At 60.0% G+C, this 27,672-nt stretch overlaps 1 protein-coding gene across 10 annotated transcripts in view; it reads left to right on the plus strand.

The window, feature by feature from the left end:
• Positions 1-27,672, plus strand: part of ankfn1b (ankyrin repeat and fibronectin type III domain containing 1b) — a 33,464-nt gene that overhangs the window by 4,481 nt on the left and 1,311 nt on the right. For 3 of the 10 annotated variants that reach the window (XR_016117324.1, XR_016117319.1, XR_016117318.1), the window contains 22 exons: positions 67-299; positions 10,076-10,116; positions 10,940-11,062; positions 12,344-12,563; positions 12,715-12,916; positions 13,847-14,044; positions 14,125-14,238; positions 14,350-14,447; positions 14,595-14,685; positions 16,544-16,669; positions 17,221-17,320; positions 17,397-17,529; positions 17,596-17,715; positions 17,781-18,244; positions 18,321-18,474; positions 19,033-19,201; positions 19,270-19,436; positions 19,523-19,697; positions 19,768-20,216; positions 20,310-20,532; positions 23,409-23,498; positions 25,037-25,167. Coding sequence is in view for 3 of the 10 variants with exons in the window: in XM_089014923.1 (XP_088871049.1) it covers positions 67-299; positions 10,076-10,116; positions 10,940-11,062; positions 12,344-12,563; positions 12,715-12,916; positions 13,847-14,044; positions 14,125-14,238; positions 14,350-14,447; positions 14,595-14,685; positions 16,544-16,669; positions 17,221-17,320; positions 17,397-17,529; positions 17,596-17,715; positions 17,781-18,244; positions 18,321-18,474; positions 19,033-19,201; positions 19,270-19,436; positions 19,523-19,697; positions 19,768-20,216; positions 20,310-20,603 (3,671 nt within the window). In the remaining 7 variants the exon portion in view is untranslated. The other 7 variants (XR_016117322.1, XR_016117323.1, XR_016117320.1 and 4 more) reach the window with 7 other exon arrangements.

Here is a 27,672-nt window from a genome sequence, read left to right on the forward strand (position 1 = left end):
CGGAGGCATGATTTCGTTTTCAATGTATTTAGTCCCCCTCTCCTTTTTGTCTTCTTTGTTTTCAAGGCGACGCGTGGCGCTTGGAGGACGACGACGTGGAGGCCCACGACCAGCCGCAGTCCGGGGAAGCCGGACCCCGCCCCCACTCGCCATTTGCTCACTTGCGGGCCGGCGCCGCGTACCTGCGCAAAAGCATCTCGGCCGACAACCACCTGGACAGGAACTGCGACGACGGCTCGGGGACGGCGGCGGAGGACAAGCCCGCCCGCGGCGGCAAAGCCAAGCTGAAACGCAAATTTGTGAGTCCAAACAGTCCCTTTACGTCTGGCTGCAAAGTCGAGCGGGTGGTCCGCGTGTACGTTTTGCGCGGGCGCGTCAGAGCCGCGGGCATGAAAGATTGAGGGCCTTCCTATTGTGTGGCCGTCACCCGAGCGGGTAACCCGACACCCCATTAGCGGCCCCGGCCATGTAATTGCTTCTCCGGTGTCACGGATGCGCTGGGCTTTGACCGGGCAGGTGGCGTTCCCCATCCACAAGTCGCCTTGTCGCGCCGGCCGGCCGCGGACGCCATTTCCAATCCGTCGGCGGCCATGGCGGCCCTCGTGGATCTTCTGAGCTGCGGCCGTTTTGCGGTGAGGAGTTTGTTTTCTCTCTCAAACGGTTACGCGCTTTGCCTCTCATCCGATCTCCAGGCACGGCTTCCCAAATTAAAATCGGCGCATCTCCGATGGCGTGAAGGCAAACTGGCCGCAGGTTTCATCCTTCCGCCTGTTTCTCTCCTCGTCCTCACGGGGTGACTTTGCCCCTCACGTAAGCTTCGACCGGCCAGCCTTTGACAATCTTGATGTTGGGCCAAAAGGGTCCAAGTGTCCAGTTCACCCAAAAATTGTGACCTTGGACCTGAGCTTTGGATGAATTCCTCGTTTTGTTTTTTTGGGAGACGCCCCCCCCCCCTGAATTCGCAGCGCGTCTGCATTCCATCGGTGGCCACAATGTGGCAGCAGAACGGCGTCCAAAAGCAAACAGCCTGAGACTTGCTTCGCTCTGCTGCGCCCGCCGCGTTTGTGCCAAGTGCAACCTGAACAGCTTTTGTCTCCTAATGCTAATGGAGAGACCCCCCCACCCCTTCCAAGTGCCGTCGACGGTCATCCTCTGCTTGACTTGCACATCGGCCGACAAAAAAAGCCAGACCGTTGGCCACTTTGGAGTGGATTGGATTTGCCTTTATTAGTCTCACAGTGGAGAAATTTACATTTCACAGCAGCAAAGTGATGAAAGGAATGAGAGTAGAAAAACAAAATACATTTGTCAGACTTGGAAGAACGCGAGTCGGCGCGAAATTTGCCCCCCACCCCTTCCACCCTGTGTGCCACCTGAAGGACCGGTGTGGAACTGGAAAATCCGGAGGGCTCAAGCGCAAAGGTTTCGCAGCCTCTTGCAAGAGGCATCCGACAAGCCCTATTGTCCTCATTTCACTTTGCGTGGGAACCTTTGCTTCTGTTGCCATCGGCGACCCAGGAGCCCATTTCCACCCGCCTTTTTCCAGCTCTCTGTCATCACCCGGCTTTCTGTCGCCGCTCGCCGTCGTCCGTGCTGCCGACGCGACGGAGAATGACGGCGTCTGGCGTTAACCGATGACCCTCTCCTCAAAGTCCCCCTTGAGTAAAGGATCGGGACGGAATCGGGTCCGCCTTCGCGCACGCCGTTGCCGGCGTCCTGAACGCGGGGGAGGGCATGAAATGCGCCAAAGGACGCCGTCGGTGGCATAGTGACGACATTTCGGGCTTACCGGGCCGGCCTCTTGTCAAAAATAGAGCGAAACGCGCCCTCCCGCACGCTTTGCGCCCCTCGGCAGCTGTCGGTGTCTTTTGATGGAGGGGGCTCCCGGCAAGCCCTTTTCCACCCAGAGGCCGCCGCGGGCGCCGGGGAGCTCGCCGACCGAGACGGAGCGGAGCCGCTCGGGGGCCGCCGGCTCCCCTTTCAGAGGCGCCGTCCGGCGGCTCCGGCGTCACCCTCTTGAGCTTCGGCGCCCGCTCGCCCATTGAGGGAAACGCCCTCCCCGTACGCTCACTTGGCGGGGAGGGACGCCGGCGCGCCGTGAGCAATAGCGACCCGACTTGGGTGGCTTTGTGATTGTTGACCGGCCCCCTCCCGTGCGGCCCCCCTCCGGACTTCCTATCTGCGCTGCCTCGACTGTTTATTTTCAAAACGTCCCCCGCGATGGATGTTGCCGTCACACTTTGCACTTTGGCTTTCCGGGCGAGCAAATTTCCTTGAAAATGAAAGCGGCGCTCGGCACTTTGGCTCACCCGTGGCTGACCTTGGCTTTGGCCACCTTTCTCGGGCGCCTGCGCGGTGGCGGCTTCCGGCTCGCAGCTCCATTGGCGGCCGGAGAGGCAGTTGGATTGCTCCCTCGAAATGAATTCAATTGCTCATTTGGAACAACGTGCGCCTGCAAATGCGCGAGCGGGTGAGCGCGCGTACGAAGCCAGCAGATTTGAATCTCCATATTGAATACGTGACAATTTGTCTTTTTAATGCTTGATTTGAAACTTGAACCAGGAGTGGCAATTAACCGCTTGGCCCCCTTCTTTTCTGACAGTCGCGGCGGAGGAGGGGGCATTTAGCATTTTCACCACCGCGTTTGTGTGTGCGCGGCTGGTTGGCGGCGTTGTCATTGCGAACCCCCGCGCGGCCTCCGCGATCGCGACCAAGCGCTTGCGGCGGGCGCGCGCCCTCGCCCTCTTCTCGCATGCCACCTTCTCACACCAAGGGAGACGCGCTCGCCGGCGCGGACGGAAAGATGGCGCGCTTGGCGTCTGTCTGAACGGAGGCCGAAGACTTAATGGGCGCACGCGACGCCCTCCTTGATGTCAAAGACAGATGTTGGGCGCGCGCGCCAGCCACAGAGTTTAAAAGCTGGTGAAATTCTGCCGCCGTTTGTGAGTGGCCCGTGTCGCTGTGAGAGGAGACCGCTGAGTTGGACAAAGGACACGCTTGAATCAAATTGCCTGCGTTTCTGGCCTCACACACTATGTTGATGATAAGGGCAAACTCTGCTGACCCCTAGCGGTTGCTTGTTGCCTCAACGTGTGTGCTTCTTTTTCCAGCGGGCCTGCGCCTTTAAGGCGCACGCTGTTTGTTGATGCCGCCAGGCTCCTTTCATAGGGGCTCCATTTTGTTCTTGATAAAATGGCGCTCCGTGGCCCAGGGACTGGCAGGCACCCAGCTCCCCGGGAAAGGAAAGAACGGCCACTGGCCCGGGAGGCCGGCCACGCGGGCCCGCTTCTCGGCCCGCCCGCGCGCGGTGCCGCCGCCGCCGCCGACTTGCATTTGCGCGCTCTGATTTTCGGACCGCCGCTTCCCACTCAAATTCCATCTCAGCCCAGTAAACGGACGGAGCGCCGGCCCGAGGGATTTGGCGCTTTGTTGTCGCCCCTTTGGAAAATATGTTTGGGAAAATATGACGGTAGGCGGCGGCACATATTCTTTATCTTCAACAAAAAAAAAAACAAAAAAAAAAAAAATCAACTCCTAAATGAATAAATCCAGTCAAATCCTACGGAAGCCTCGCGAGCGCCTCAGCGTCGAAGCGCAAGAGCGACTCTCCTGCGATTGAGCGTAAATGCCACAAGATGGGGGCAAAGTTATCGGGTCTACCTTGTGGTGAGCCCAAAACATGAAGATGGCCCCAATACTCTTTGGCAGTCGAATCTCTTCAGAGGAGTGGAGAATTTACGCAGGGGGGGGGGGGGGGGGCTCTATTGCAAGCATTTTCCAGCCAACATCAGAAGGAAATGAAATTCCCCCCACGTTTTGTGGCTTTTGGTTGTTGTTGTTTGTTTTGTTTTTGTTAGCTTGAGAAGTCTACATGATGGATTGGCTGCCACTTTGTGAGTTGTTGACTAGCTCTGGTTTATTGCACATTTTCAAGCAAGCCTTTACAGCGCCACTAATGACCGGCCCTCCCCCCCTTCCCCCAGCACATATGTACGTCCACATTCTGCACACTTGCTTAGTGACATACCTGTCATTATTTAGTCACTTTTTGCTGATTATTGTCACTGTTTTTCACAAATTCTGGTGAAATATCACCAAAAAGGAGTTTTAGTCAATCCATTTTTTTCTCTCAATTGATTGGCCAACACCTGAATGTTTTTCTGCCAGGAACTGTGTGACAGACCAGCTAAAAATAAAAAAAGATTGTGATCCAACATGTTGTTGGATGGGAATTTTCAAGACCCCCGCCAAGTCCAAAGCCCGTTGAATGAGACGCAGAGACGAGTGAATAAGCAGAATAGGGCCGGATTCTTTGGGCCCCGTCCCCTAATTGGCTGACTGACGGCAGAAAGACAACACTGTCTCTCTTTAATGCGGGCGGGGTGAAAGGTCGCTGTATTGCATTTGTCAGGTCAGCGCTGGAGGTCGCGCTCAGCTCTGGGCCTTCCTGTTGCAGAAAGCGAGGTCATGCCACCTACATAGAGCCCAATTATCCCTGCCAACTAATCACCGCTCGCCTCGTTCCGCTCTCGGGCGTGCACGTACGCATGAATTGCGCAATGCGGGTCGCTCGCTTGGCTCTTTTCAATCAAGTGGAGACCCAGACCCAAATGGTCCCGGCCTGCGGTGCCCGAGAGAGCCGAGTTTCAGTCGCCGTGTGAATGAACGGAAAGATTCCCGATTCTCCTTATTGGATGTTTCGTTTTAGTGGCTCAACCTCACAGTGTGGCAAAAAAACTTCAAGTCAGCGGCGTGAGTGTCCTGGACTTGCGGATGGCCGCTTTCTGGCATCTGAGTCGGTCTCCTTCCCGGGATTCCGTTCTGACATTGCATTGACCTGCTCGGCCACCGAGAACCTTTTGGGAGAGGAGCGTTTTGCCCGCAACCTCCCTCGGCTTGAAGGCGAAGCGCACCCGTGCCAGAGACCAGGAGGTATTTGAAGGTGGAGTTGGGCTCAGCCAAAGTCGGCTAATGCCCCCTTTGCTAAGGTGGAATGGCACATAAGCTCCCATTAATACAGGAATGAGTTGAATTTAGCTCAGTCTGCCGTGCCCCCCCACCCCACCCCCCCAGCTTTCCATGAAATGTGCGTGCGACACTTACGGAAAAGCGCCGGCATGCCACAACCCCCCCGCGCTCTCCTTTGTTCTCTAACTATAGCCGCAGCCGTTCCAAGGCCCGCCGACTTAAATAGTCGGCCATAAAACAAGTGATAATGAACATGAAAAGCGCCGCGCGCACGCTGTTAGTTGACTGAGCGGCTAAGCTAAGCCATCCCTGTCATGTGTGCAGGAGACAAAGGCTCTGCCCCCACGTTGGCCCACGGAGCAGATATTGGTCAAAAAGAAAAAAAAAAACAGACTTGTCCATTGGACGGCTTACAGAGAAGCGTGTTGTTCGCAAGGCTGCCAAATTTCAAGCGCCAAATGAATCAGCCACTTTTTCTTTTTTCTGGCGCGAGTCTCGGGCCACCCAAGAGGGAAGCCTCGGAGGAGGTGGTGCAGTCGGTGCCGCTGTTGGCGGTGCGGGGGCAGGGGGGCGGGGAACAAAGGCTTATTTGAAACTTGCCGAAAACAGGGGTCTTTATGCCGTGACGCCGAGGCCCCCCTCCTACGGTGGGAGATGTTATCGCAAAGATGCAATATCCACCTTGGGCCGGTCGGCAGGCTGCATAGGCCCCCAGTGTTGCGCCAAGTGGCCCGGGGCGCTGACCTCGCTAATCAAGTCTTCAAGTCTGCGTACCGTCCTTTGTCCGGGTGCGCCGTTCTCGCTCCTATTGTGTTTGTTTTGCCGCCTCGGACGCTGAGCGGCGGCCGGGCGTATTCTGCAGCCCGTTCGGAGCCGGCCAAACACTCCAGCGGCCCCCTCGGTCATTGGAAGCACGCGGTACGGCGGCACGTTTGCCGTGCTCTGTTTTGGCTCCTGAGCGCTCAGTCGGCGCGTCTCCCCCCCCCTCCCCCGAGGGCCAAAGTGGAACCCGACGGGTCCCGAGATGAAAGGGCTTTGCGGGATGACACGAGTCGGCGAGGAGGGCCGCGCGGCGGCGAGGCTTACGTCTCTTGATCCCGTCTGGCGTGCGGCGTCTGGGGCCGACCCCCGTCAGCTGTTGGCTTTTCCACGCCCGCCCAAAGATGGGCTGTCTGGGTGCCGTTTGCTTCCCTACGGCCTTTCGGAGCCCTTGGGGCCTTTGATGATGGAGCGAGCGCTTTCTGCTTTGCGGCAAAAGATTGACCGAGTGGAGAAAAGCGCTCCAGGTTGACCTCCATTCGCGTCCGCTCCTTCCCGCATCTCGCCGAGGGATGATGTAAGAGCGCGTTGCGGGCCGCCAGCCCTCTCCCTCCCACCCTTCTCTGACTTCAGTCTTTCCTTTGCCTCCCCCCAACCGACATGGCAGCGTTCAGGCGGGAGCCCGGCCTCGGGATTCTGAGCTGGCGCCCAGACTGAGATTATTTACAAGAGCCGCCGCGCTGCAGAGACTGCGGTCGTCTTCTTCCAAATGCCTTGGAAAGGGAAGGCACGCCACGATCTGCAGGCCCGTCGTCTCTCGCCCTCTTTCCCTCCCCCAACCTGCTTTCTGTCTTTCTTTCTTCCTTTACTGCCTCGTGCGGTCATTTGGGATCTTTGTACGCTGAGCACTTCAAACAACAACGACAACAACAAAAAAGCGTTGTTCCGCCATTTGAATTTGGGCGGCGACGATCTCAGCTTTGCTCACACGAGCCCCCATTTGGCTCCCTCGGGCCGACATTTTCAACAATTGCACGCTAATGGCCCCTGTTAGCACTTGGCTAACCTTTGACAAAGCCAAACGTTTTGCAGACGCCGCTGCCGTAGCGCCTTGGACATTTGAGCCCGTCGCCGCGTGCCAAGAGAAGGCGGCAAATTGCACCGACGAGACCCGGCGTTGAGGCCGCATAGCCAGAATAGCCGGCGATTCTCTGATATCTGGGGGCACGCCAAGGCTCTCCATCGGCGGCTCCGAGGTGCTCAAAGGGGGCTTTTAAAATGGCCGAACCGTCCGGGACCTTGCGGAGAACCGATAACCGCCGCTGGAAGGAACATGGCAGCCACTTTTCAAAGACGGATTGGCGTGCTCCTTTGGTTTAGCGTTTGAATACTAAGCCGCTCTCGCGGACCGGGTCACGCCATGGCTGCGCGGGAGAGGCCGCAGAAGGCCGGCCCGTCGACAGGCGGGCGGACAATTTGTGCTTTTGGACAGATACTGTTACCATTTCGTCCAGCCGTGAAACCGGATTTAGATGTTCATCCCGGTTGTTGATACGGGTCGAGCTAGCGACTCCATTTTCCAATACAGGCCAATGGCGCAATCGGCACCAATGGCGCTTTCTGCCTCCTAGATTGAGGGTTGGGAGGCCCGGGTTGACCAAGCAAGTTTTTCTTGTGAAGGAATAGCGGCGGCCCCCGAGACGCCTCGGAGCTGTCGGGATACACATTGGACGAGCCACAAAAATGAGCCCCCGGCCGGCGCCGGCTGCCCCTCCTACTTTACACAAACACACTCCCGCTCGCAGTGGAAAAGTGTGACTGTAGACGTTTAAGGAACATGTCGAGAGGGAGACCGATGATGGGAGAAATTCGGGAATCGACGCCTCGGAGGCGGTTTGTAAACGCGCCCCCCCCGCGCTCGGCCAAGCCAAACCGCAGAGGGTGAATCAGTTATCCTTGTAAACAGCCCGCAGGCGCACAACGGCGCCTGGGAGAGAAGAGTGACAGATTGAAAGCAAAAGTTGGGGCGGAGACTCGTCTTTGCACGCCGTCGCTAGGGGGCGGGCCACAAAGGCTCGCTTCTTGTCATTTTTTTGGTCCGGCTGGCGCGGAATATGCGTCGACTGCGGGAGATGTCGAAAAACGTCACCTTGCGCTCATCCGCATACGCGGGCTGCTAAATAACGGCCACGCTGAGGCTTGTTGTCTGGAGATGAACATCATGCGCTCGACGCGCTGGCGCTTTGGCACGCCTTCTTAACATGACGACTCGCTCTGTGGCTCAGACATCAATAGTTTGCTTTTCTCCTCATTAGCCGCGGCTGCCATCAAATGTCAGCTCTCCACATGTTAACAACCGGCACGGCGTTGAGTTTTGCGCCACATTCCTGCGGCGACGGGGCCGAGGCGTGGCTTTTTCCCGGAGCTTCTGCTTGTTATTAGCGAGCGCTGCCAACGTGCTTTGTCGTCGGAGGTCACGCCTGCACATATTGAAATGGGGCGTATGCTCGCCTTTCGGGCGGGGGTCCCAGACAATGGAAATTGCCAATTGGGGTCTTCCACCTCACCGGCGCTCGGATGAGCCGCCCAGTAGCGATGGCGAACGCCACTCGGCCACTTGGAGAAAATTGTTCATCACGCGTCGCTCACGGGCCGAGCGTGAAAGGCTCGCCGTGTAGGGCACCGGCCATGCGACCATGCGGCCATGCGGCCATATATTTAGCTGCCTGGCTTGACACAGGAAGAGGGACGAGCGGCGAGGTCATTCTGCTCGCATATATGGAGCTGTATGCTCGCTCGGGCCTTCTTGTGCACGTTCTTCTGCATTTCACCAGTGTTTGTTTGTTTGTTTGTGTGCGCGTCTGTCCCTCTGTCCCACGTATGTGTGTGTGTGTGTGCGCAAGCTAGCAAAGAGGGCTCAGTGTTGGGACCACCCTGCGAGCTGGGCTGAGTGACAGCCTCAAGATGCTCACGCTGAGCGCGCGCGGCGGTTTTGGAGCTCATTTTTCAACATGTCTTTGACTCTATTAATGTCTCATGACCAAAGTCGAGCTCCAAAGCAAACACGGCGCATGAAAATGGAATAAATCACGTTGGGATGGCGAGAAGTGAAGCGTGACCTTGCGCATCTTTGGCAGACCACCACATGAAGCCAAATTGACGCTTGGGCGGTGAAAGCAGGCCGCACTTCATTTCCCTCAACAACGGCCTCTGCATCCCGCCGCCATGTCATTGGCATTGAAATGCGATTTGTCCCCGTCCCCCAAGCCCCCTCCTCACATTTCTCATTAGTCGTGGGAGTCACTGTGAAGCCAGTGTACGGTGTCGCTCACACTTAGACGCACGTGTTGACTTTTCTATCCCCAGGAGGACATTGTATAGACGCCTATTTATTTTGTGGAAGCCTACGCAAATATTTCAAGCTGGCCGCATTTTATTGGGGGCCGGCCTTGGTGGGGGGTGGGGGGGGGTTGTTATCATGGGGGCGAAGCAAACTTGACCTTATTGATGATGTTTGTTTTGTTTAGCGTGCGTCGAAGCGAGAGCGTGCCTCGTGCCCCTCCCCCCTACTTATCTAAACCCGCGGAGGGGCCACACAAGTACTTGTTGTGCACCCGCGTCGAGTCTGCTGGTGGATGGCAACCCTCCAAACTTGCAGCGGCGGCCATCTTTTATTGGGGACCGAAGGCGTGCGTGGTGGCGCGGCGGCGGATTCCAGAAGCGCGCGCATCCTCAACGCTTGGCTCCTCCCACACGAGGCACCGTCCCGCCTCCGTCCTTTTCCTCGGGCTATTGTGTCCAGAACAAGCCTCCTTCCCTCGGCGCCACCTCTTCTCTCACTGTGCTGCCCACACCCCCCTCTTGCTCACGTGATGCCCCCCCACACTTTCACTGTGTGCGGAATCGGTAGAAGCTTATCGCCTAGCAACCGCAGTTAAAGTACAACAAGTCGGCGGCGGCGGTCTCGGCCGCCATTGAGGCGAGCTTTCCAAAAGCTCGGCGCGAGCGAGGAAGGAAACGCGAGCGGTGCGAAGGGGCATTTGCGGCCGCCGATTTGCGGCGTGGGGAGCGCTTTGGTGGCGGGCGGGGCCTCACCCAACAAGTAAGCACGAATGAAGGGATGGGGTCAACCGCTAGGGTCGCGCGGTTTCGGCCTCCTTGCGCCGATGCCCTTTGGGTGAGGTCGACGGCGGTTCTGGCCTCAATCGGTCCGGTCGCCTTTCTTTTTCCATCGTGCCGTTGAAGGGCGCGCCAGTCTTCCGACGGGCTTTGGGCTGACGCGCGGTGGGACGAAAATGAAAAGTCCAACTTGCCGCTTGTCATGTGGATTTTGTCTGTCCATTTCCAGAGCCTGGGCTCGGTGGATCGCAAGGAGAATCCGCACAAGAGGTGAGTGCCGCCCATTTGCCACCAAACCTTTTTTTTTGGCCTTTGAGCCAATCCACAGTCCAGATGACAAATGGAATCGCAGCGTCAAACCCGCCTCGCCTCTCCCCTCCCCGTCCTCTAGACAGGGCCGGTCTTGCTCCCCTTTTCTGTTCCGTCGGGTCTTCCCAAAGCCTTTTCCAATTTCAAAGGAATAACAAAGAGTAATAAAGGCCGATTTAATCCAATCCAAAGTATGTTTTGAGTGACGGCTCCTTCTTTGCCGTGACTGTTGTTGGCCACCACTTTGAACCCGATGAGCGCTCGTCGGACGTGCGATGGCCGTTTGGAAAGGGCTGGTGTCGCCCCGGGTTACGAGCCCCCCTCCCGCGCGCCGGATTGAAAGCCAGGCAGGCAGCGGCCTCGCTTATTTCGCCGCCGAATGGTGACGCATCAGAACTTGGAGCAAAGGTCACGCCGGTGCTCCCCAGGTGAGAATTCAATCCGCTGCCGACGCGTACGGCATGTCGGAAAACAAGGCTTTCTTTGAGCCCTGCTAATTAGCAACGCGCGTAGCCTGGCTGCCGTCTTTTATGATTGGAGCGCTGAGAGGCTTTTTGTTGGCCTAATGAAACGATTGAGCCTTCTGTTCCCCAATTGAACTTGGCCGCCTCGCAAAGATGGCCGCCGCCACGCCGCTCGTTTGTTTCTTGTCCATGTTAAGCGCTTTGTTTTCAGCTTTGGCCGTTGTTAAAGTGCGAGGGGAAAAAAATCCATCTGATTTGTTTTGTTTGTGGTTTTGAGAATTTTTCTCGCTGACGTGACTCTCGTCCGCTTGTTCGACAAGGTGCGAGTCGGGAATCTCCAAGTTTACCCATCGCCTCTCCCTCAAAGAGCGTGCGGCCAAAGCCGACAGGACGTGGTCGCATGGGGCGCAGTCCTACCGCCGACGCTCCCTCAGTGTCGATTGGTAAGTGCAAAGATGGCGTGCATCGTCCGCCTTCCGCCTTGAAAGCGTCGCTGCCGTTGTTTCAAAAAGGGGCGGGCGGCGGCGGCCTTTGGACAGTCGCTGCTCATCCCGTCGCGTCCTCAAGCGAAGGCCCGAGTCGGAGGCCCCCTGTCACGCTCCGTCATCCCACCTCAAAGTGCGCCTCGGCGGCAATCCGAGCAGGCGTCCGATGGAAGGGCCTCAGGCTCTCTTCGTCTGGGCCTCGGCTCGGCCCGCTTCCGGCCTGTTTACGGGCGGCACGGAGGGAGGCGCGCCGCCTGTTCACGGGACTTTTTCCATTGGTTTTTCCATCCTTTGCCCGGGAGCAAAGTGGCAACGCGCACGCCGAACGCTAGCAAACCCCATCGTGTTACTCGATCAGAAAAGAAAAAAAAAACAACAACAACGACGCCACCGCTCATGTCGATGTCACCGTTGGGAGTTAGATTTGGCTTCTCTGTGAATAGCAAACCGCAAGCAACAATTGGGGAAAAAGTCGCCGGCGAGTCAGGTTAGCGCCGCAACCCAGAAGGCTTTGCTTCCGTTCCCTGATGGCGGGATGGCGCGTCTCTCTGAACGTCCCACCTCACGGGGGCTGTCGTCAAAGAGCGACGGGGCGGGAGGAAGGGGGGGTGGGTCATCTGTTTCATCTGGGCCAAATAACAATAAGCCCCGGGCCAGATTCCGACGGGCTTTCACTTTGAAATGGGAGAGCGGCGCGGGCCTTCCAAATTGATCTGCTTTTATCTTGCGGGCCGGGCCATGGAAAAATGATTGCAAATACCTGCCGCGCTTGATGTGGAAGTCCGCCATAGGTTAGGCCCGCTCGGGAACACGAGGCCGGACGCCTAAAATAAAGCGGCTATTACGGGAGGGAGTGGAGATGGATGGGGGCGAGCCAGCGAGCGAGCGCGAGCGGGAAGGGAAGGGAAGGGAGGGCGACAGACGCGGGGCTATTTTGGCCAGCTGGGCCCACCCCACCAGAAGGGCCCGCCGTCAGCTGTTGCACGCGGACACCCCCCCTCCCCCCAGGTTGGAAATTCAGCTGACGCCATCGCCGATTCTTGGGGAATTCCTCCAAATGGGATTTCCGGGAGTCCGCCACTGCGTTTCCACGTGACAGTGTTCTACCAAAGAGGCTGAGCCCAGTCCTAAAATCGTTTTTTTTGGGGGGGGAGGGGGGTTCAGTCAGCCCACATTATCAACGTCGTTTTCTTCTTCTTGGTGGTCTTCTTTTCCTTCTTCTTGTTCTGTGTTGCGCAGGGCCGATTCAAGCAAGATGAGGGGGGAGCAGGGCCAGCAGCTCACCTCGGCCCACAAGTCCGCCAGCCCGTCCTCGCCGAGCGCCGCTCGCCGCCTCTACCGCAACTTGTCTGGAAAGTTCCGCGTGAGCACCAACCCCGCCTCCTCCGCCGCCGCCTCGGAGGACGGCGAGCCATCGGGGCGGCCAGGAGACAAGGAGAGGCTGCGCAACAGCGCCGCGGTGAGTCGGACTCGAAGCCCCGCGGTCAACTCAAGCGACCCCTCCCCCGCTTGCCAAAACCCGAAGGACCCGGAAAAAGGTCCCCGCATGGCGGCGGCGTGCGAGTTGGCCGAGGGAATGGCTCCTCAACCTCTCGGCGTCCCGCTTGCAGAGCAACGAGGCGCTCTTTGAGGCGGTGGAGCGGCAGCAGTCGGACTTGGTGCGGCTGCTGCTCTCCCGGCGCGGCTCGGAGGAGCTGGACCTCAACACCCCCAACGGCGAAGGCCTGCTACCCCTCGACATCGCCGTCATGACCAACGACGCTGCCGTGGCCAGGCTGCTGCTCGCCGCCGGCGCCAAGGAAAGCCCCCACCGTGAGTGCCGCGCTCCCCTCGTCCGCTTTGGGGTTCGCTAACTAGCAAGAGGGCTTCGCCTCCAGCTGGCAGCGCCGTGGATGGCCTCGCTTTGCCGTTGACCAAAAGACGACAGCAAAGGCCTTGGAGAGCCAGGGGGAGGGGGGCGGGGGGGTGAAGAAGCGACCCTCAGAAAGACGGGCGCATCTTCACCCCCCCGGCCAGGCCCGAGCCGACCTTCAAGCTTCCACCCCAGCTGCCGCGTTAGGACCGGGCCGGCGGCGCGGACGCTCGCGTGGGACTCGGGCGGAGCCCCGACCGCAGCCGCCGGCTACCGGACACAAAAGGGGGGCGGCGCAATCAAACGGCCAGATGGACATTTGGACGCAGAGCTTGAAAGTTTCTGTCAACAGTGGAACCTGGCGCTCAGCGGCGGAATCCGCCCTGAACAAACGCGGCCACGCAGACTAAACACGGGCTCGCTGGCCGCAGCGCCAAAGACTCGGCGGGCCAAAAGGAGGACAATGTGCCATTGTCTCCCCAGGCCGCCGCTCGCCCCGCTGATAAAAAAGCGGGCGATGGCGCTTCCCCGTCACATGTGGCATCTCCCGACCGCATCTTTTGTCTTGATTGCTTTAGGCGAGGTGGGCGGGGGCCATTGAGTCAAGCCGTGGCCCCTCTCAGACCAAACATTCCTCTCGCCCGGGCTCTTCATGATTGAAGTCCATGAAAAAGTTCCACCGCTATTGTGGGGTAGGCTGGGGGGGGGGGACAAAAGCATCAGTGTATGTGGCGGGACAGCATTTTTTTGTTTTGCTACGTCGTCGTCTTGGCTCTGCGATGCAACAAGAAGCATTCCCAAGGCATTTAACCCCCCCTCCCCCCTCCCCAACACCGCTTATTGCTGCGGCTCAAATCGCGTCTCGATTGACAAAAGCGCACGTTTTGCAGTTGCGAGCTTGGAAGGCCGCGCGCTGCACCTGGCCAACTTGGCGCGGGACGCCGAGAGGCGCGTTCGGGAGCTTCGGAGCCAAGCGTGCGGCGCCGGGCCCGCCGGTCCGGAGGCCGCCGACCGCCAGCGGCGGCTGCAGGCCTGCGAGTGGCGCCTGCGGCTCTTCCGACGCATGCGGACAGGCTTCCAGCGCGCAAGTCAGGACGCCGTTTTAAACGATGTCCCGAAAGCCATCCGCCGTCGGGCCCGTTCATTGGGTTTGTGTCTGCCCCCTTAGAGCCTCCGGATCCCCCCGGCGCAGCGCACTTGTCCGTCGCCGGCAGCAGCAGTCTGACGCTGGATTTCCAGGAACCGCCACGCGGCCACTCGGCCGTGGTGACCAAATACAAAGGTCGGGCGCCGGGTCGCGCGAGAAGGCGGCCGGCGGTTTGAAGCGCCCGGTCGGCCGCTTTTGGAGCCGCCCGGTTGACGGTGGCCGTTTGTTTTGCTTTTGTGTTTGCAGTGAGCTGGAGCGCCACGGCGTCCTTCGTCTCCGTGCTGGGGGAGGCGCTGTTGGAGGACGCGGCCGCGTTGCGCTACAACATCAGCGGACTCACCTCTGTGAGTGCCGCACAAAAGGAAGGAGCGTTGTTTCCGTCTCCGAAGCGGAACTCGCGCAGTCGCCGGCTGAAAGCACAATTTGCCAAGCGGCATTTTGTGTGCGAGCGTGCGGACGGGGCCCGAGTGACGCGTGCGCTGTCCTTTCAGGGGACCCGCTACTTTGTGCGAGTGTCGGCCTACAACATGAAGGGTTGGGGACCGCCGCTGGCTTCCACGCCCCCCTCCGCCACGCCTTCCAGTAAGTCCCCATTTGAGGCCACGGGACACGTGCAGATTCTTGCTTGTTCTCGCTTTCTATTTTTTCTGGGGACTTTTCCCGTGCACCCAAGACACCAGCGCCGCTTTCTACCTTGTTTTTCCAGAACAAAATGCCGCGTTCCCAAATTGTTTCTCTCATCTGAAAAACAAAAAGAGTGGCACGTTTTTTTTGCTAAATTCCAATCAGAGCACGTCGCTCAGACAGCAACACGCGTGGTCCAGTGCCGTGCGCTGTGCCGTGGAAAACGATGCCTTGGCCTTCTATCGCCTGACATTGTAACGTGTCATATTCCTCCGTAGCGCCAGGGAGCTAATCGCCTTTTGCTTCCAGACAGGCGACGTTTCCGGCGCCAGACAATACAAGGAAACAACATTCTTTTTTATTTCCATTGACTTGAGCCAGAGATGCTCCGGCACCAATTTGCTGCGTCATTCCGTGAGTGGCAGGCGTCCAGATCATCACACCGTGCCAAGTAGCCAATGGCGGCGTTGGCGCGCGTTCTCTGCGCGACGCGGCAACGCTCAAGTTGTAGGCCGTGGAAAAATGGGTTGCGCACGCAGTGGCGGGCCGTGCACATCGGCCCTGGGCCTTCAGTAGTGCTGCGTCTGAATCCATCCGAGCCGCGACTATCAAACCAGTCTGCTGTGAGCTGCTGGAGGGTCCCATTAGCCAACTTGCGCAGAAAGAAGAAATACTGTTATCTAAGCCTTTGACACTTTTGACTTTGATTCACAAGTCACTCGTTCGCACCGCAGCAAAGATTGCGAAGCATTTCTGATCTTTCGTAATGACGGCCATTTTGTCTTGAAAAGTCCGTCTTGAAAGCGCCTAGACCAGTAAATCTGCAAGCAAATCCCATTTTTCTCCTCCTTCAGCGATTGTGGCTTGACAAAAGCAACCCAACAATGTCTTGGGAGCGCGACGGCACCCCGGGGGCGCATCGGAGGGCGCGCAAAGGCCTTTGAACCGGGCGGCCGCGTCCGTGCCGTCTTTTGGATTAGGCCGAACGGACTTTGCCTTCGGGCTTTTCTTTTGCTCCCGCCGCGCGAGCTAATTTGGATGTTGCGTGTTTGTGTTTTCCATTTGAGCCTACCGCTGGAAATATTTGCATGTCTGTGCCGTAGCGCGCGGCGCGGCCCCAACAGTGGAGGCCTTATACCGGGCGGCGGACGCCCATTAAAGGGCCGGCTTGTCCTGTCTGGACAGGCACCGTTCCGGGAATAGAGACGGCCGTGTTTGGGACCCGCGAGCCCTCCGGGGAGCTCCGCGAGCCAGAGTTGGGCTGAGGGTGGCGCGTGCCGCTACGAGCAGGGCGGGGGGGTGGCTTTTACGGCCGACACATCCTTCAGGGAGCAAGCCAGGGACGCAATGAGGCCCGAGGATCACTTTCTGCCTGTTGGGGCGCAGCTTAGAAAGAGCGCGTCTGTGCGCGTCATTTCCATTGAAGAGATTAGCAGAATTCTTTTCACGGAGCGCACAGACTTTTCATTGACGCCTTGCTCAATGTCCTTTTACTACTTATGATTTTATGGCTTGGGGAGGCAACGCCACGTTGCAGCCGCTTCAACTCGCTCTTTGACCGGGAAATCAACAAAAAGGCCTTTGTTCCTGTCATTTTGTGTCCGAGTTGATTGACGCTTTGGCGAGTTGCTATGCCGCGCCAACAAGCCGATGACCATTCACGGCCAGATGAACAACGGCAATTGCCAATTACCACCCCAAAGAGCCGGCCGGCGCCGTGTTGGACGTTTCCTCTTTGCTGATTTTCCTTCGCCCTTCCTGATCAGAGTTTCCCTGCATGACACCCCCCCCCCCTCTCCCCCTCTTGCTTGCGCAGGTTGGCGGGACGTGGACGGCCGCGCTCCGCGGCAACGAGGCCTGGGGGAGGCGCTGGACCGGCTGCTTGACCAAGTCAAAGACGTCCATCCGAGCTGCGTCTGCCACGGTATCCCAGAAGGCCTCGGTGCGCCTGAAGAAAGGGGGGATTGATTGACTCTGAAGTGGCCCGGGCGCAAGCGCGTGATCACTTGGGGGGAGGGGAGGGAATCTGTCTCATGAGTTGGGAGGTGCGTCATCTCAAAACACACGCGCGGAAGGCCCACTAAAAATAAACACGTCCCGCAGACTTAACTGCCCCCCTGTCATTGCGCGGCGAAGGGTTAAGACGCACAGACGCGCGCGCACGACCCACGCCGGCGCCTCGGCTCCACTCGTAATGCCGTTGCTCAACGCGTGCCACGCTCCAGCGGCTAAAGTGTGCGCCGGCGCGATGAGCGGCGTCCCTCTGGGAATGGAGAGCGAGCGCTTCCCTGAAGGCCCATCGTCTGCCGCTGGCCGCCAAATGCTGCCGTGCCGCCGGAGCGTCTGAGAAACGCGCCACTTTGAGCGCGCCGCGTTCTTGGGTCGTCAAGTCGGCCACAGCCGCTCACCCCAGGAGACGCGGCGGCTGATTGGCGGCGGTCGCTCCCGAGCGCTTCAAAGGACGCAATTGATTGAGCCGTGTTGTGTTCGCAGAGCAAAGCAAAGTTCCGGCGCAGGGCCGCAAACATTCCGTGTCCAAAAGTCTGCGTCACCTCTTCCAGCCCAACAGCAAGTTTGTCAGAAGCCTGAAGAGGTACTTTTGCACGTGGTTGCCGGCCGTGGCAATTTCTCAACCTCGGCGGCGTGGCGCGCCTGCGTTTCCTTTGCAGGGGCCTTTACCTGGCGTCCGTCTTGTACCGAGACGACAGCGTCCTGGTGACCGGCGAGGACCAGATCCCAATCGTGGAGGTGGAGGATTCCTCCCCCGGCTCCCTGATGCAGGATTTCCTTTGGTTGGCAAAGGTGCGGCCGGCGTGGGCCTCTCTGGACGCCGCCCGCCACGCCCGTGACCCCTCCCCGATGTCGCAGGTGTCCCACCTGTGGGAGGAGATCCCCCGGTTGCAGCAGCGTCTGAATCCCGCACCGGCGGCCTGCTCCTGCGGCCTGCAGACGCGCCTCAAGATGCTTCGGGCCGTCGCTCAGCTGCAGGTAGGACCCGACTCGCCGGCGCCCACCCGGAGGCCGCCCGGCCCACGCCCGGCCTCGTCTGCCAGGGCGCGCTGGGAACGCCGGACCTGGGCCAGGTGTATTTCGAGCCCATCAAAGACCAGCACGGCAACGCCCTGCTGGTGCTGCTGAAGGACGCGGAGGCTTCTCTGGCCCCGGACGGCGCGCGTTGGATGCGGCTTTGCAAACTGCAGCTCCAGCGCAAGTCCCTTTCCTCGCCCGAGGAGCCCAGCGCTCTGGACGCGCTCCTCGTCACGCTGCACGTAGGTTTGGCGGCGCCGGCGCTCGTCCCCCCGCCCCGACGGCCAACCTGGCGCGCCGGCCTTCCCTCCTCTCGTTGGCAGGAGAAGCTGGCTTATCACCGGCGCTGCAGGAAGCTCTTGGCTCCGGGCTTGTACCTGGGATATTTGAAGCTGTGCACCTCGGTGGAGCAGATCCGAGCGCTGGTTCCTCAGAAGCTCCCCAACGTCCTCTGTCACAGCAAGATAAGGGACAACCACAACGTCTCCAGGTTGCAAGTTGTCGGCGGCTCTCCGGGTGGGCTGGGCTGCTCAAAGCGTTTGGCCTTCCGCCCTCCGTCTTTCCAGAGAGGAGTGGCGATGGCTGCGGGCTTTCTGCTCGTCGGGGGAGCCGACGGAGACGGAGGGCGGTGCGCAGGACGGCCCGCCGCCGCAGCTGCTGCTTGACCTGCGCCGCGCCGTCCGGGACCTAACGGCGGACGTCAACGTCCCCGCCGACCAGGTCGGAGCCCGGCCGCGCCGCGCATCCACCTCGGAATTCCCGCGGGAAGCGTCGCGTGCCGTCGACCCTCTCTTTCCGGCGCTCGGCGCCGTCGACAAGCGAGGGGGCGACCGAAGGACCGCTCCGGGTTGGGCGAGTCCGTCGAATCGGCATCAGCTCCCCGCCCTTGATTGGTTCGGCCCGAAAGTGGCCAGCGAAATGTCACAAGCGGCGGGCGGTCCCCGGTGGGGCTTGACCTTCCCAAAATAACTCGCGATGGCTGAATTTGCAAAGTGGGAAACTTTTTCCAGCCTAAAAATATCCTCCGGGGGCTCCCACCACGCCTTCTCCGATTTCATGTCGAAATAGACGCCCGTCTTGAGACCTTGAGGCTTCTCGCCCAGGAGACGGCTTTGCGTTGGCCAAAAGAAGAGCAAAAAAATAAGGCAATGCTTGGCAATATGGCGGCTCGCGGATGGATAATGTGGCGGGAAGTGAAAAGCCCGCCCGCCCTTTGCGCCACGTGAAGACCGGGTGAGCGATGGGGGCGACCCGACGCGCCTTTGTGGCCTTTTCCAGGCGCGGGGCTTCCGGGTCTACACTCAGGAAGTGTTGGAGTTTGGGCAGCGGGTCAGCTTCCTCCTCCTCCTCCCTCCTTACGATGAGGTGTGCGCCGCGCCGGGCCGGAAGGATCCGCGCTCGCCCCGCTGCGGCGTCCTGGCGCTGCCCCTACAGATATTTGAACTGGGTGAGCGTCGGCCATCCGCCCCCGCGCCGCCCCAGGGCCGTCCGATTGAGCGTCCGGCGTCTCCCCAGTCCACTTCCAGGCCTACCGGCCCGCTTTGCTGGGCCGCTACTGCCGGCTGTCGGCCCTGCTGGAGCTGGAGTCGCTCCTGTGCCAGCAGGCCCTGAGGGAGGCCTTCTCCCAAGACGAGCTGGCCTTCGCCAGGCGGCGGGGGCAGCGGCTTCAGGAGCACTCCGGGGTAGGGGGAACGGCGGCGACCCGAGGCCCGTACCCGGCCCGCCGGCCCCGCCCGAGCCTTCCTTTCTTCTTTCTGCCTGGCGCCAGCGAACGGAGGAGGTGTGGCGCGACGCCCGCTGGATGGCGGCGGCCCTGCAGTGCGCCCGCGACAAGCAGCCGACGGGAGGCGTCGCCGTCGGGGTTTTGATGGACGCCTGCGAGGAAGAGAGGCCCCGCCGGCCCGCCGTCATCTTCTCGCCGGAACCGCGCCGCGCGCTTTCGGGTTCGACGCCGATCGATGCCAACCGGTGACGGGGGGCGGGGTCGCTTTCACCATCTTTTCTCCCGTTCAGACTTTGGGGGCCCGTCGGACGACGAGGGCTCCTCCGAGGTCTTCGTCGCCACCGACAGCGATGACGACTCCGGCCGGGCCCGGAGCCCCCGCGAGCCGGACCCGTCGGCGGCCGACGTGCCGCGGCGCACGGGATGCCCCCCCGAGCTCTTGGACGCCGACTTCATCCTGCCCAGCCGACAGATCGAGCTGCTGCACGTGACGGAGAAGCGGCAGGCTTTGTGCGTGCGCACCAGCAGCCTGGAGTTGCCCGCCGCCACGTCGGCCCACCGCCGGCCCGCCGCCTCTTCGCCGCCGCTTTGGCCCGGGCCCGCCCGGACGCAATCGGAGGATAGCGGCGCCCGGCGACTCTCTTCCCCGCCGCCGGCCAGCGGGGGAAACGCCTCCCGCGCCACCGTCCGAGTGTACCCGCAGTACGGCACGGGACTTCCCAAGGAGACCAGCGTCCAGGTAGCTCGGCCGCCGCCACCGCCGCCTTTTTTTTTTTTTTTTTTTTTTTTTTTGTGGCGAATAGCGGTGAGCTCCCCTTGCCTCGGTCCTTAGCTCTGCGTGACGCCTCGCACGTCGGCGGGGGAGATGGTCCAACTGGTGGTGCGAGAGCTGAACCTGGCGTCCCGGCGAATGCCCGGCGGCAATGGCGGCGAAGACGCCTTCTACGACCCCGGCCTGACGAAGCACTTTGGCCTGGTGCTGGTGGTGGGCCGGCGGGAAAAGTGGCTGCGGGACGACTTCTGCCCCCTGGAGCTGCAAAACCCCTGGCTGAGGGGTAAGTTGTGCGTGCGCCTCAAGGCCCACTCGCCCCTGGCGCTCAAACACGGCCCAGCCACCACCGTGTGACCTTTGCCCTTGAGAGACGCTCTTCCCAGACTCTTTTTGCTTGCGAGTCGAAAACCAAGGGAACCTTGGATGGCCGCAAGACCTGTCAAGTCTCGTCGTATCTCCGGCGTATCGTGGACGCACCGTAGCTCGGAGGGTTCGGGGGGCTCGGATCCCTCCCTCCCTCCCTCCCTCCGCCCACGCGCCGGGTTCTTTTGACCGCCGCTGGTTTTTGGGCTTGGAGGGAGCTCGCCGGCGACCCGGTCATCATCGGCCGTGTTGGGGTCAAGGGGCGGCGCCCATTCTCCCCCCCCTCCCTCCGCTGTAGCTCAAACGCGGGTGTGTGTACAATCGAGGGGAAAAAAGAGCGTTGGAAGCAGCACGTTAGCATGTTGAAAACAACTGGCAATACTTCTTGTGTGTGATTTCCGCGAGGAAGAAAGAATCTTCCAAGACTTGAGCGGCGCCTTTTGGCTGCTTTGCCCTTTTGATATTGGCCACTTTCCTCGAAAGGAAGAAACCGCAACAAAGCTCCCGACAGACATTCTTGACATTCCCTTGAAAAAAAGTGTTGCCGACACATTTTCCGCGCTGGGCGCCAAATGAAACGTAGCGAGAGGGAACGGCGACAACAAAAGTGCGCCTGCACGTCGGAGGGGAAAAATGTGGCTTTGGTTTGGACGTTGGCTTCTTCTTCCCTCGTGGCGCCGCGCTTCATTTGACGTTTCGCCTGCTCTTCTTTTTAATGAGGGACAATTGAAAAGAAAAAAGGGACGTCCAAATTGTCCAATAGGCACGAGCCAGCGCTTGTTGAATGTATGCGGCGGAGGACGTCTGTTGGCATGTTTACGAGCAGCTCGTCGTGGCGGCTTACGGGGGGTCTCATTTGTTTGTTGCTCAAATCTATTTGTATTGAACAATAAATGCATTTGCAGCCCAGCCCCCAAAATCCTGCTGACATTCTTTGTCGCCCCCCCCCCCCCCCCCCCCCAAATGTTGGCGTCTCTTCCAGCTCGCTTTCAGCAGCCGCTCGTTTTCTTAGCTCCTGATCAAATAAAATGTCGCGTGCTTCCCTGTCAACACCCCCCCGCCTGCTTGCCGCCGCCACCCGCACACACGCAGCCCTCTGCTCTTTATTGACAGTCATTTAAGAATTGTCGTGGAATTCTGGCACCTCCTAATTTTAAACCTCCCGAAGGAGCGACGCTAAATCGGACGTTTGAGCCAAGCCGCTTGCCTAAAAGAAAAAGCAAATGGAAGCGCCTGATTCACGGCAGTCAAGCGAGAGCCGCTCGGCGTCATGTCCGTGGCATCGGCGCGTTTGCAGCCGGCGCCGAGGTTTTCCGCGGTGGTCCCTTCCGTTCGGGTCCCAGTTCTGAAAATCCCCGAGCTCCCTCCGAATTGGGGCTCGCCACTTTGCCGCACATTTGCCAGGCATATTTGGGAATGCGGCGGGTGGGGAAAGTGAAGGCTGCCACCGCGGCATCACTCATTTCTGCGGCCTGCCTCCCTCCCTCCCTCGCTCCCTCGCTGCCTCCCCAGAGCCCATAAACCTTTAAAGCACCTATAAAACACTTGGCGAGGCCTTTTTGAAGTTTTTATGAAGATCTGGCTTCATTGTTCCCAAGAGATGAGCCCCGCTCCGCTGGCGCCTCCGAGCCTTCTGGAAGTGCCAGTGAATACGGGAGGCGGGGGTGGGGGGGGGGGGGGGGGTCTTACTGGGCCTGGGTGCCGCTCCCGAGGAGAGAAGCGCAGCCGAGCCTGTCTTTTCACGTCCCGCTGTGCGTTTGTGGGCGTCTGTCTCCGCGCTGGCCCAGAGGCCGCGACCAGTCCATTTTCGGCCCCCGGGGGCTTTTGTTCTTGTTGTTTTCCTCCAAGGTTCGGGACACCCTCTGCGAAATGGCCGTCGCCCGGGCGCGCGCTGGCCCACGCGAGCGCGCACGTGTTGCGCCACGCGGGTGTCGGCGTCTGTTTGCAGACGACGCGGCCAGCAGGTTGCACGCTTTTTTGTTTGAAGTGGGCTTCTGTTGTTCTCGTTGAGCTCAATGAATGGGAATGGAGCGCCCCCCCCCACCCCCCCTCCCCCCATCTGTCTGATCCAGCGGCACCGGCGCTGCCTCCCAAATCCCGGCTCCGACAAACCGACGCGCCGGCCCCCTCAAAGGAACAGTTGGCAAACGGGATGGCCCATTAAAAAGGCCCACCGGGAGGAGGGTGCCTGCGCGCGCGGGTGTGCGTGTGCGTGTGCGCGCGGGTACGTTTGTGCCAGCCGCCTGATGCAAGTGTGCGACCATTCAAGTGCAAACAGACCTTGACTTCGATCTTGAGGTTTTGATTGGCGCTTTTGCTTTTTGGATTCCCCCCCCCCCCCCTCGTCATGTGATCTTGTTTGCGTCTCCAATAACGTCACGTGAGCCTTTTGGGCCTTCCGTCTCGGCTGTTTGGGTTTGCAAAGGCACTTTTGGCCTTCTGGCAACATCATCCGCTGGCCTTTGAGTGACCCGCAAAATGGTGGCTGATTTTTTCTTTTGTTGGCTTTTGGTTCTCAAACGCGCCCCCGTCCGAGCCAAGTGTGAAAATTGTGCCTCGACCCACTTCAATTTTATCATCGAGGAGAGAGAGGAGTGTGTGTTTTTTTGGTTTTGTTTTCGGTTCGCTAACAATGAATGAGTTTGGATTGTTTGCAGATGCCAACGCAAGTCTGTGAAGCGCAACAAAACGGAGCAAGGCGACATTGGCGGCGGTTTGAAACCCGCGCAGGCATCGGCCCTGGCCGGAGACCACTTTGTGCAGGAGATGATGTCATGTCTTTGCGCTCCTTTCAAGTTTGCAGGGGGAGGGGGGGCGGCCGGACCGCGGCAGGATGGACCGGACCCGGCCGGGCAAGAGGCTCGACGCTCGACGCCTTCCTCCACGGTGAGCACCCGCACGAGTCCCCCGCCGCCGCCACGCGATCAAATGCGCGAGAAAAAAAGGCAAGTGCGCACGGCAACAGTTGCTTGCCCGCAGCCGGCCTGACACGAGTTCAACAAGCGGCGCCAAATCAACACGTGCCTAAAAATAACAAGGCCACAACACGGAGCAGCACCCGCTTCAAACGCATGCACGCTTCCACCCCCCCGGCTGTGTTATTGTTTTGAAAATATGACTGCGATGACGAATGGGTGGTGCGGGGGAGAGACGGGGGAGGTGGCGAGACCCCCCCCCCCCACACACACACACACACACTCCCCCGCCATTGTCCCCGAGCCGTGTGAGCCTGTGTCCATAGCGATAGAAACCGGGGCCACACTGGGAAGGCATGCTTTCATCTCCACCGCAGGCTCGCCGCTGCCAATAAGGGCTGAGATCATCCCTCGGGGGGGCGGGCGCCAATGCCCGCCCACGCATGCCGGCCACGTTTACCTGCGCCACAGATACAAGATCCATCCATTCCGTGGCGCATTCTGGAGCGGCCCCAAATTGGGCCGTCGCCTTCACTTGACTCCCAGTGGACGTTTTTGCGCGAACGGGGCCAACGGACTCAATGCTCAGATTGATGGCCCGCCGGCGCGCACGCCGAGTTGGCCATTTTCTTTTGTGAATGGCCGCTCTGATGCTTGCGGCTCTCCGGCGGCCGGGCAGGCCCAAGGTGAAAGAAGGTCAACAAGGTTATTGGCACAAACCACAATTGTGATTCTGTTTGCCTTCCAGACTGACAGCGGCGCAAGTCTGCGCCCTCAATAGCTCCTTGTTTATCCAACGTCTCTCTCTCTCTCTCGCTCGCTCCCCCCCCCCCCCCCCCTCAGCCTGTCCGCGACTTGTGAAAGTTAGCCGAGTGTGAATGCATTTAACGGCCGCTGTCTGCTGCCCGGCGGATGCAAAATGCCGAGCGGCGGCGGCCGCCTCGTGCGTGCCTGCCTGCCTGCCTGCCTGCCTGCCTGCCTCACAGGTCTCCTTTGTTTGAAAGTGGCCACGTCGGCGGCTCGCTCAAATCTGATCAATTGCCTGCCGGAATCCACATTGATTGTAGATTGCTCGATATCCGGACGTATGTCCCCAGCCATCTATTTGTGGGCCTCGGCAGATGAGGTGCGCTCACCCCGCCCCCGCCAGCTTTTTTGACCCGGCGCTGCCGGTTTGGCAACGTGGCGGCGGAGCGATGCCTTTGGTGCGGTTGAGCGGGCCGCCAGTCTTCAACAAAAGCCGCCAAGACGCCGCGGCGGATTTTCCCTGGCTTTGTTTTTGTTAGCCAGTGCCAGTCTGCAAAGTATCTCGACTCCAGACTCAACAGAACACACACACGCGCCGCCGCCGCCAACGGAACATCTGTCGCGGTTCGCTTTTGTTTGGCCTCGACGGCGACGCGCGGCGGCGCAACGGCTCGGCGCTCGCTCGGAATGCCGCCGCTCGCTTGTCCTCGTGGCTTTGCCCGCGGCGCCGTTTCATCGCCGCCCTTTGTTCTGTCCTCGTAGAAGCGGCGTACGGCGGATGACGTCGAGCGCTCTCCTCAAGATGGCGGCGACCGCCCGGCATATCATCGGAGCAGAGCCGACCGACTTCCACGCGGTCGTCCGTTTTGGAGCCTGTTCAGCCTTCGCCACAGGTGAGCCGGCCACAAATCGTTGGCGCCGCGTGACGTCTACGTTGTCTCCCCGTACTTTGTGGCGGGGCGGGCAGGGGGGCGCGTCGGACAATGGCGCCGTGTGCAATTTTTGGCGGGAAGGGCATCTTTGTTGAACAGGTTCTGTCAAGACGCAAAGGCTGTCTCGCCTTCCATTTGTTTGCCGAGTGTTTTGGCGATCGGCTGGTTGCATTTCTGCCAGGCGCCGTGCGGGCGAGCTGCGCGTGGCAAAAGGGCAAAGTTGCCTTCAATTGGCCCTGCTTAAAATGGCGTCCTTGGAGTCCCCGATTGGGTGAATTGGCGAGCGCTTGACGGGTCCGCAAAGAGCGGCAGCCCTCCTGATTGATGCGTCTCAAGAACTGTGGGCAATGCCGGCGTCCCCCCCCCCCCCCCCCCCTCGTTTTATCTCTCCGTCTTGCCGCTCTTCCCCTTTCGGCGCCGGCAACACTTACTCCATTGTGAGCCATGGGAATCGGGCGCGGGGCCAATGATGTCATCCTGCCATCGGCAACGCCCTCCTGGCGTTGCGCAATGAGCGAAGCCCTTGTTGCTTTCCGGAAGGCGCCGATCAATTGAATTGAGGAAAAGCAAGACGCAAGCCTTGAATGAAGCGCGCGTGTGCGCGCGCGCGCATCCTCAGCCTTTTGCTTTCTTGCAAGGTTGACTTTGTGAGTCACGAAAGGCCGGGCGCTCACGCGGAAGGAGAGCGCCCGCGGAATGGCGGCCATCATCGGCTCAGCAAACGGCAGCCGAGTGGCTCCGGCGGCCGCAAGGCGACGGCCGCGCGGCACCCTCTTGGCCCATCGGGGTGGAAGCGGAGACCTGAAGTCTTTTGGCGCCAAACCACCTGCCCGTCGACGCCGAAGCCCGCCACCCCCGCTCGAAAGGAGGCGGGGTCTGCGAGCCGCAGCCTCCTTTGAAGCCTGAAGCGACTCTGGCGGGCGGACCGTCACACGTCGGGGGCGTCTCTCCCCGCAACCCCCCACGGAGGAAGCCGTGCCGGAGCCGCTTCGCCGGCGTGATCGACGGCGGCCGCCAAAGACGTGATGACGCCGCCTTTTCTCCGTTCCAACCGGTGGAAACTTTGCACCGACCGCGACGGGCGGCGTCGGGATGGCCGTGACTTTCGTCGCCCGCTTGCCGTCGTCCACCTCGGTAACACTTTGAGGTTGTTTGCTGGAGAGTTTGCCCCCCCCCACCCAAAAAAGAAAAAAAAAAGAAGCGAGCGATCATTCGGAGGAGGCCAAAACGTCAAAGGGGCTTGAAATGTAGCCTTAACGGGAGACACATTTTTGACAGGCCTCGCGAGCAAGCGAGCCATCTGCTTCGGGTTAAGGCGCCAGACGAGAATTGAGGTTGGGGGGGCAACACGGAGAGGGGGGGGGGGGGAGTATTGACAGGCAGGCTGGAACGTCATTGATTTGTGCTCCGAGACCGCCACCCCCCACCGCTCCAAATTATTGTGGTACGGTGAGAAAGAGGAAGAATTCCAACATGGCCGCAATGAAGAATAAAAAAAAAGGGGGTGGGGGGGGGGGGTTCTGTTATTTAAGCGAGCTAATTCCTTGCCAATATTTGGGAGGCGGGCGACACAGCAGTCCTAAGCGGCGCGGCGCGACTCTTTTCCACGCTGGGATTCCTTCCTTGTCTTGTGCGGCGGCCTCGTTGCCGCGCCGCTTTTTCATTTGGATTTTGCCGGTCAGTCCCCCTCGCCTGCCCCCCCGCCTGCCGCTTTGGCCTTCCCCGGCGGGCATCGCCGGCCAGTCTGGCCGGCGATGCCCCTCACTGTGCCCCCGTGCTAGCTAAGCCCCTGCCCGCACCTTGGCTTAGAGCCCTTTGTGTGCCGTCGAGGCGGCTGGGGGGGGGGCTGAGAGTGGAGAGTATTCACGGCCAAAGGGGAGGGGGTGCGGGGGGGAGGGGGGGGTCCTGGCCTATCTGTGCCTCAGGGCTGCATTGCAACGCGACGCGCCCTCACCAGGCGCCCCATTGAGACCTAAGGGAGCGTGAACAATCGGCGGCAAAGCAAAGAGTAAAAGCCCCCCCCCCCCCCCCACTACCACCACCCCCTTGTTGGACAAGGCCAATTTTGGAGCAAGCCAAGCCGCTGCTCGGCCTTCGTTAAGGCGAGCCGGCCCCCTTTTGATGAGCCTTCCATTCGCCATCTCCAGAGCTGATTCCTGCGTTGCTTTGAGATGGGGAGGGGGCAAGACACCTGACGCTGTGACCCCGGGCAGAAGGTCTTGATCGTCGTCGTCTTGATCCGACGACGTTACCTTTGTCCCCTTTCAATGGTTGTCTGACGATACCCAAAGAATCGGATGGATGCCGTACACGGTGCTGGGTCCAAAAGGGGCGCGGCCGTTGCCCTCTTCTTTTTCTCCAGTGTCATTCACCCCGACCGACTTGGCAAAAGTAACGACATCTGCCCCGAGTCAGGAAGTCCCGATTGTTGACTTCCAAGGGAGCTTGGAAACTTGGAGGGGGGGG

Source organism: Hippocampus bargibanti, linkage group LG15 (genome assembly GCF_051943395.1).
Source record: "Hippocampus bargibanti isolate YZ-2025 linkage group LG15, ASM5194339v1, whole genome shotgun sequence".
Taxonomy (NCBI): domain Eukaryota; kingdom Metazoa; phylum Chordata; class Actinopteri; order Syngnathiformes; family Syngnathidae; genus Hippocampus; species Hippocampus bargibanti.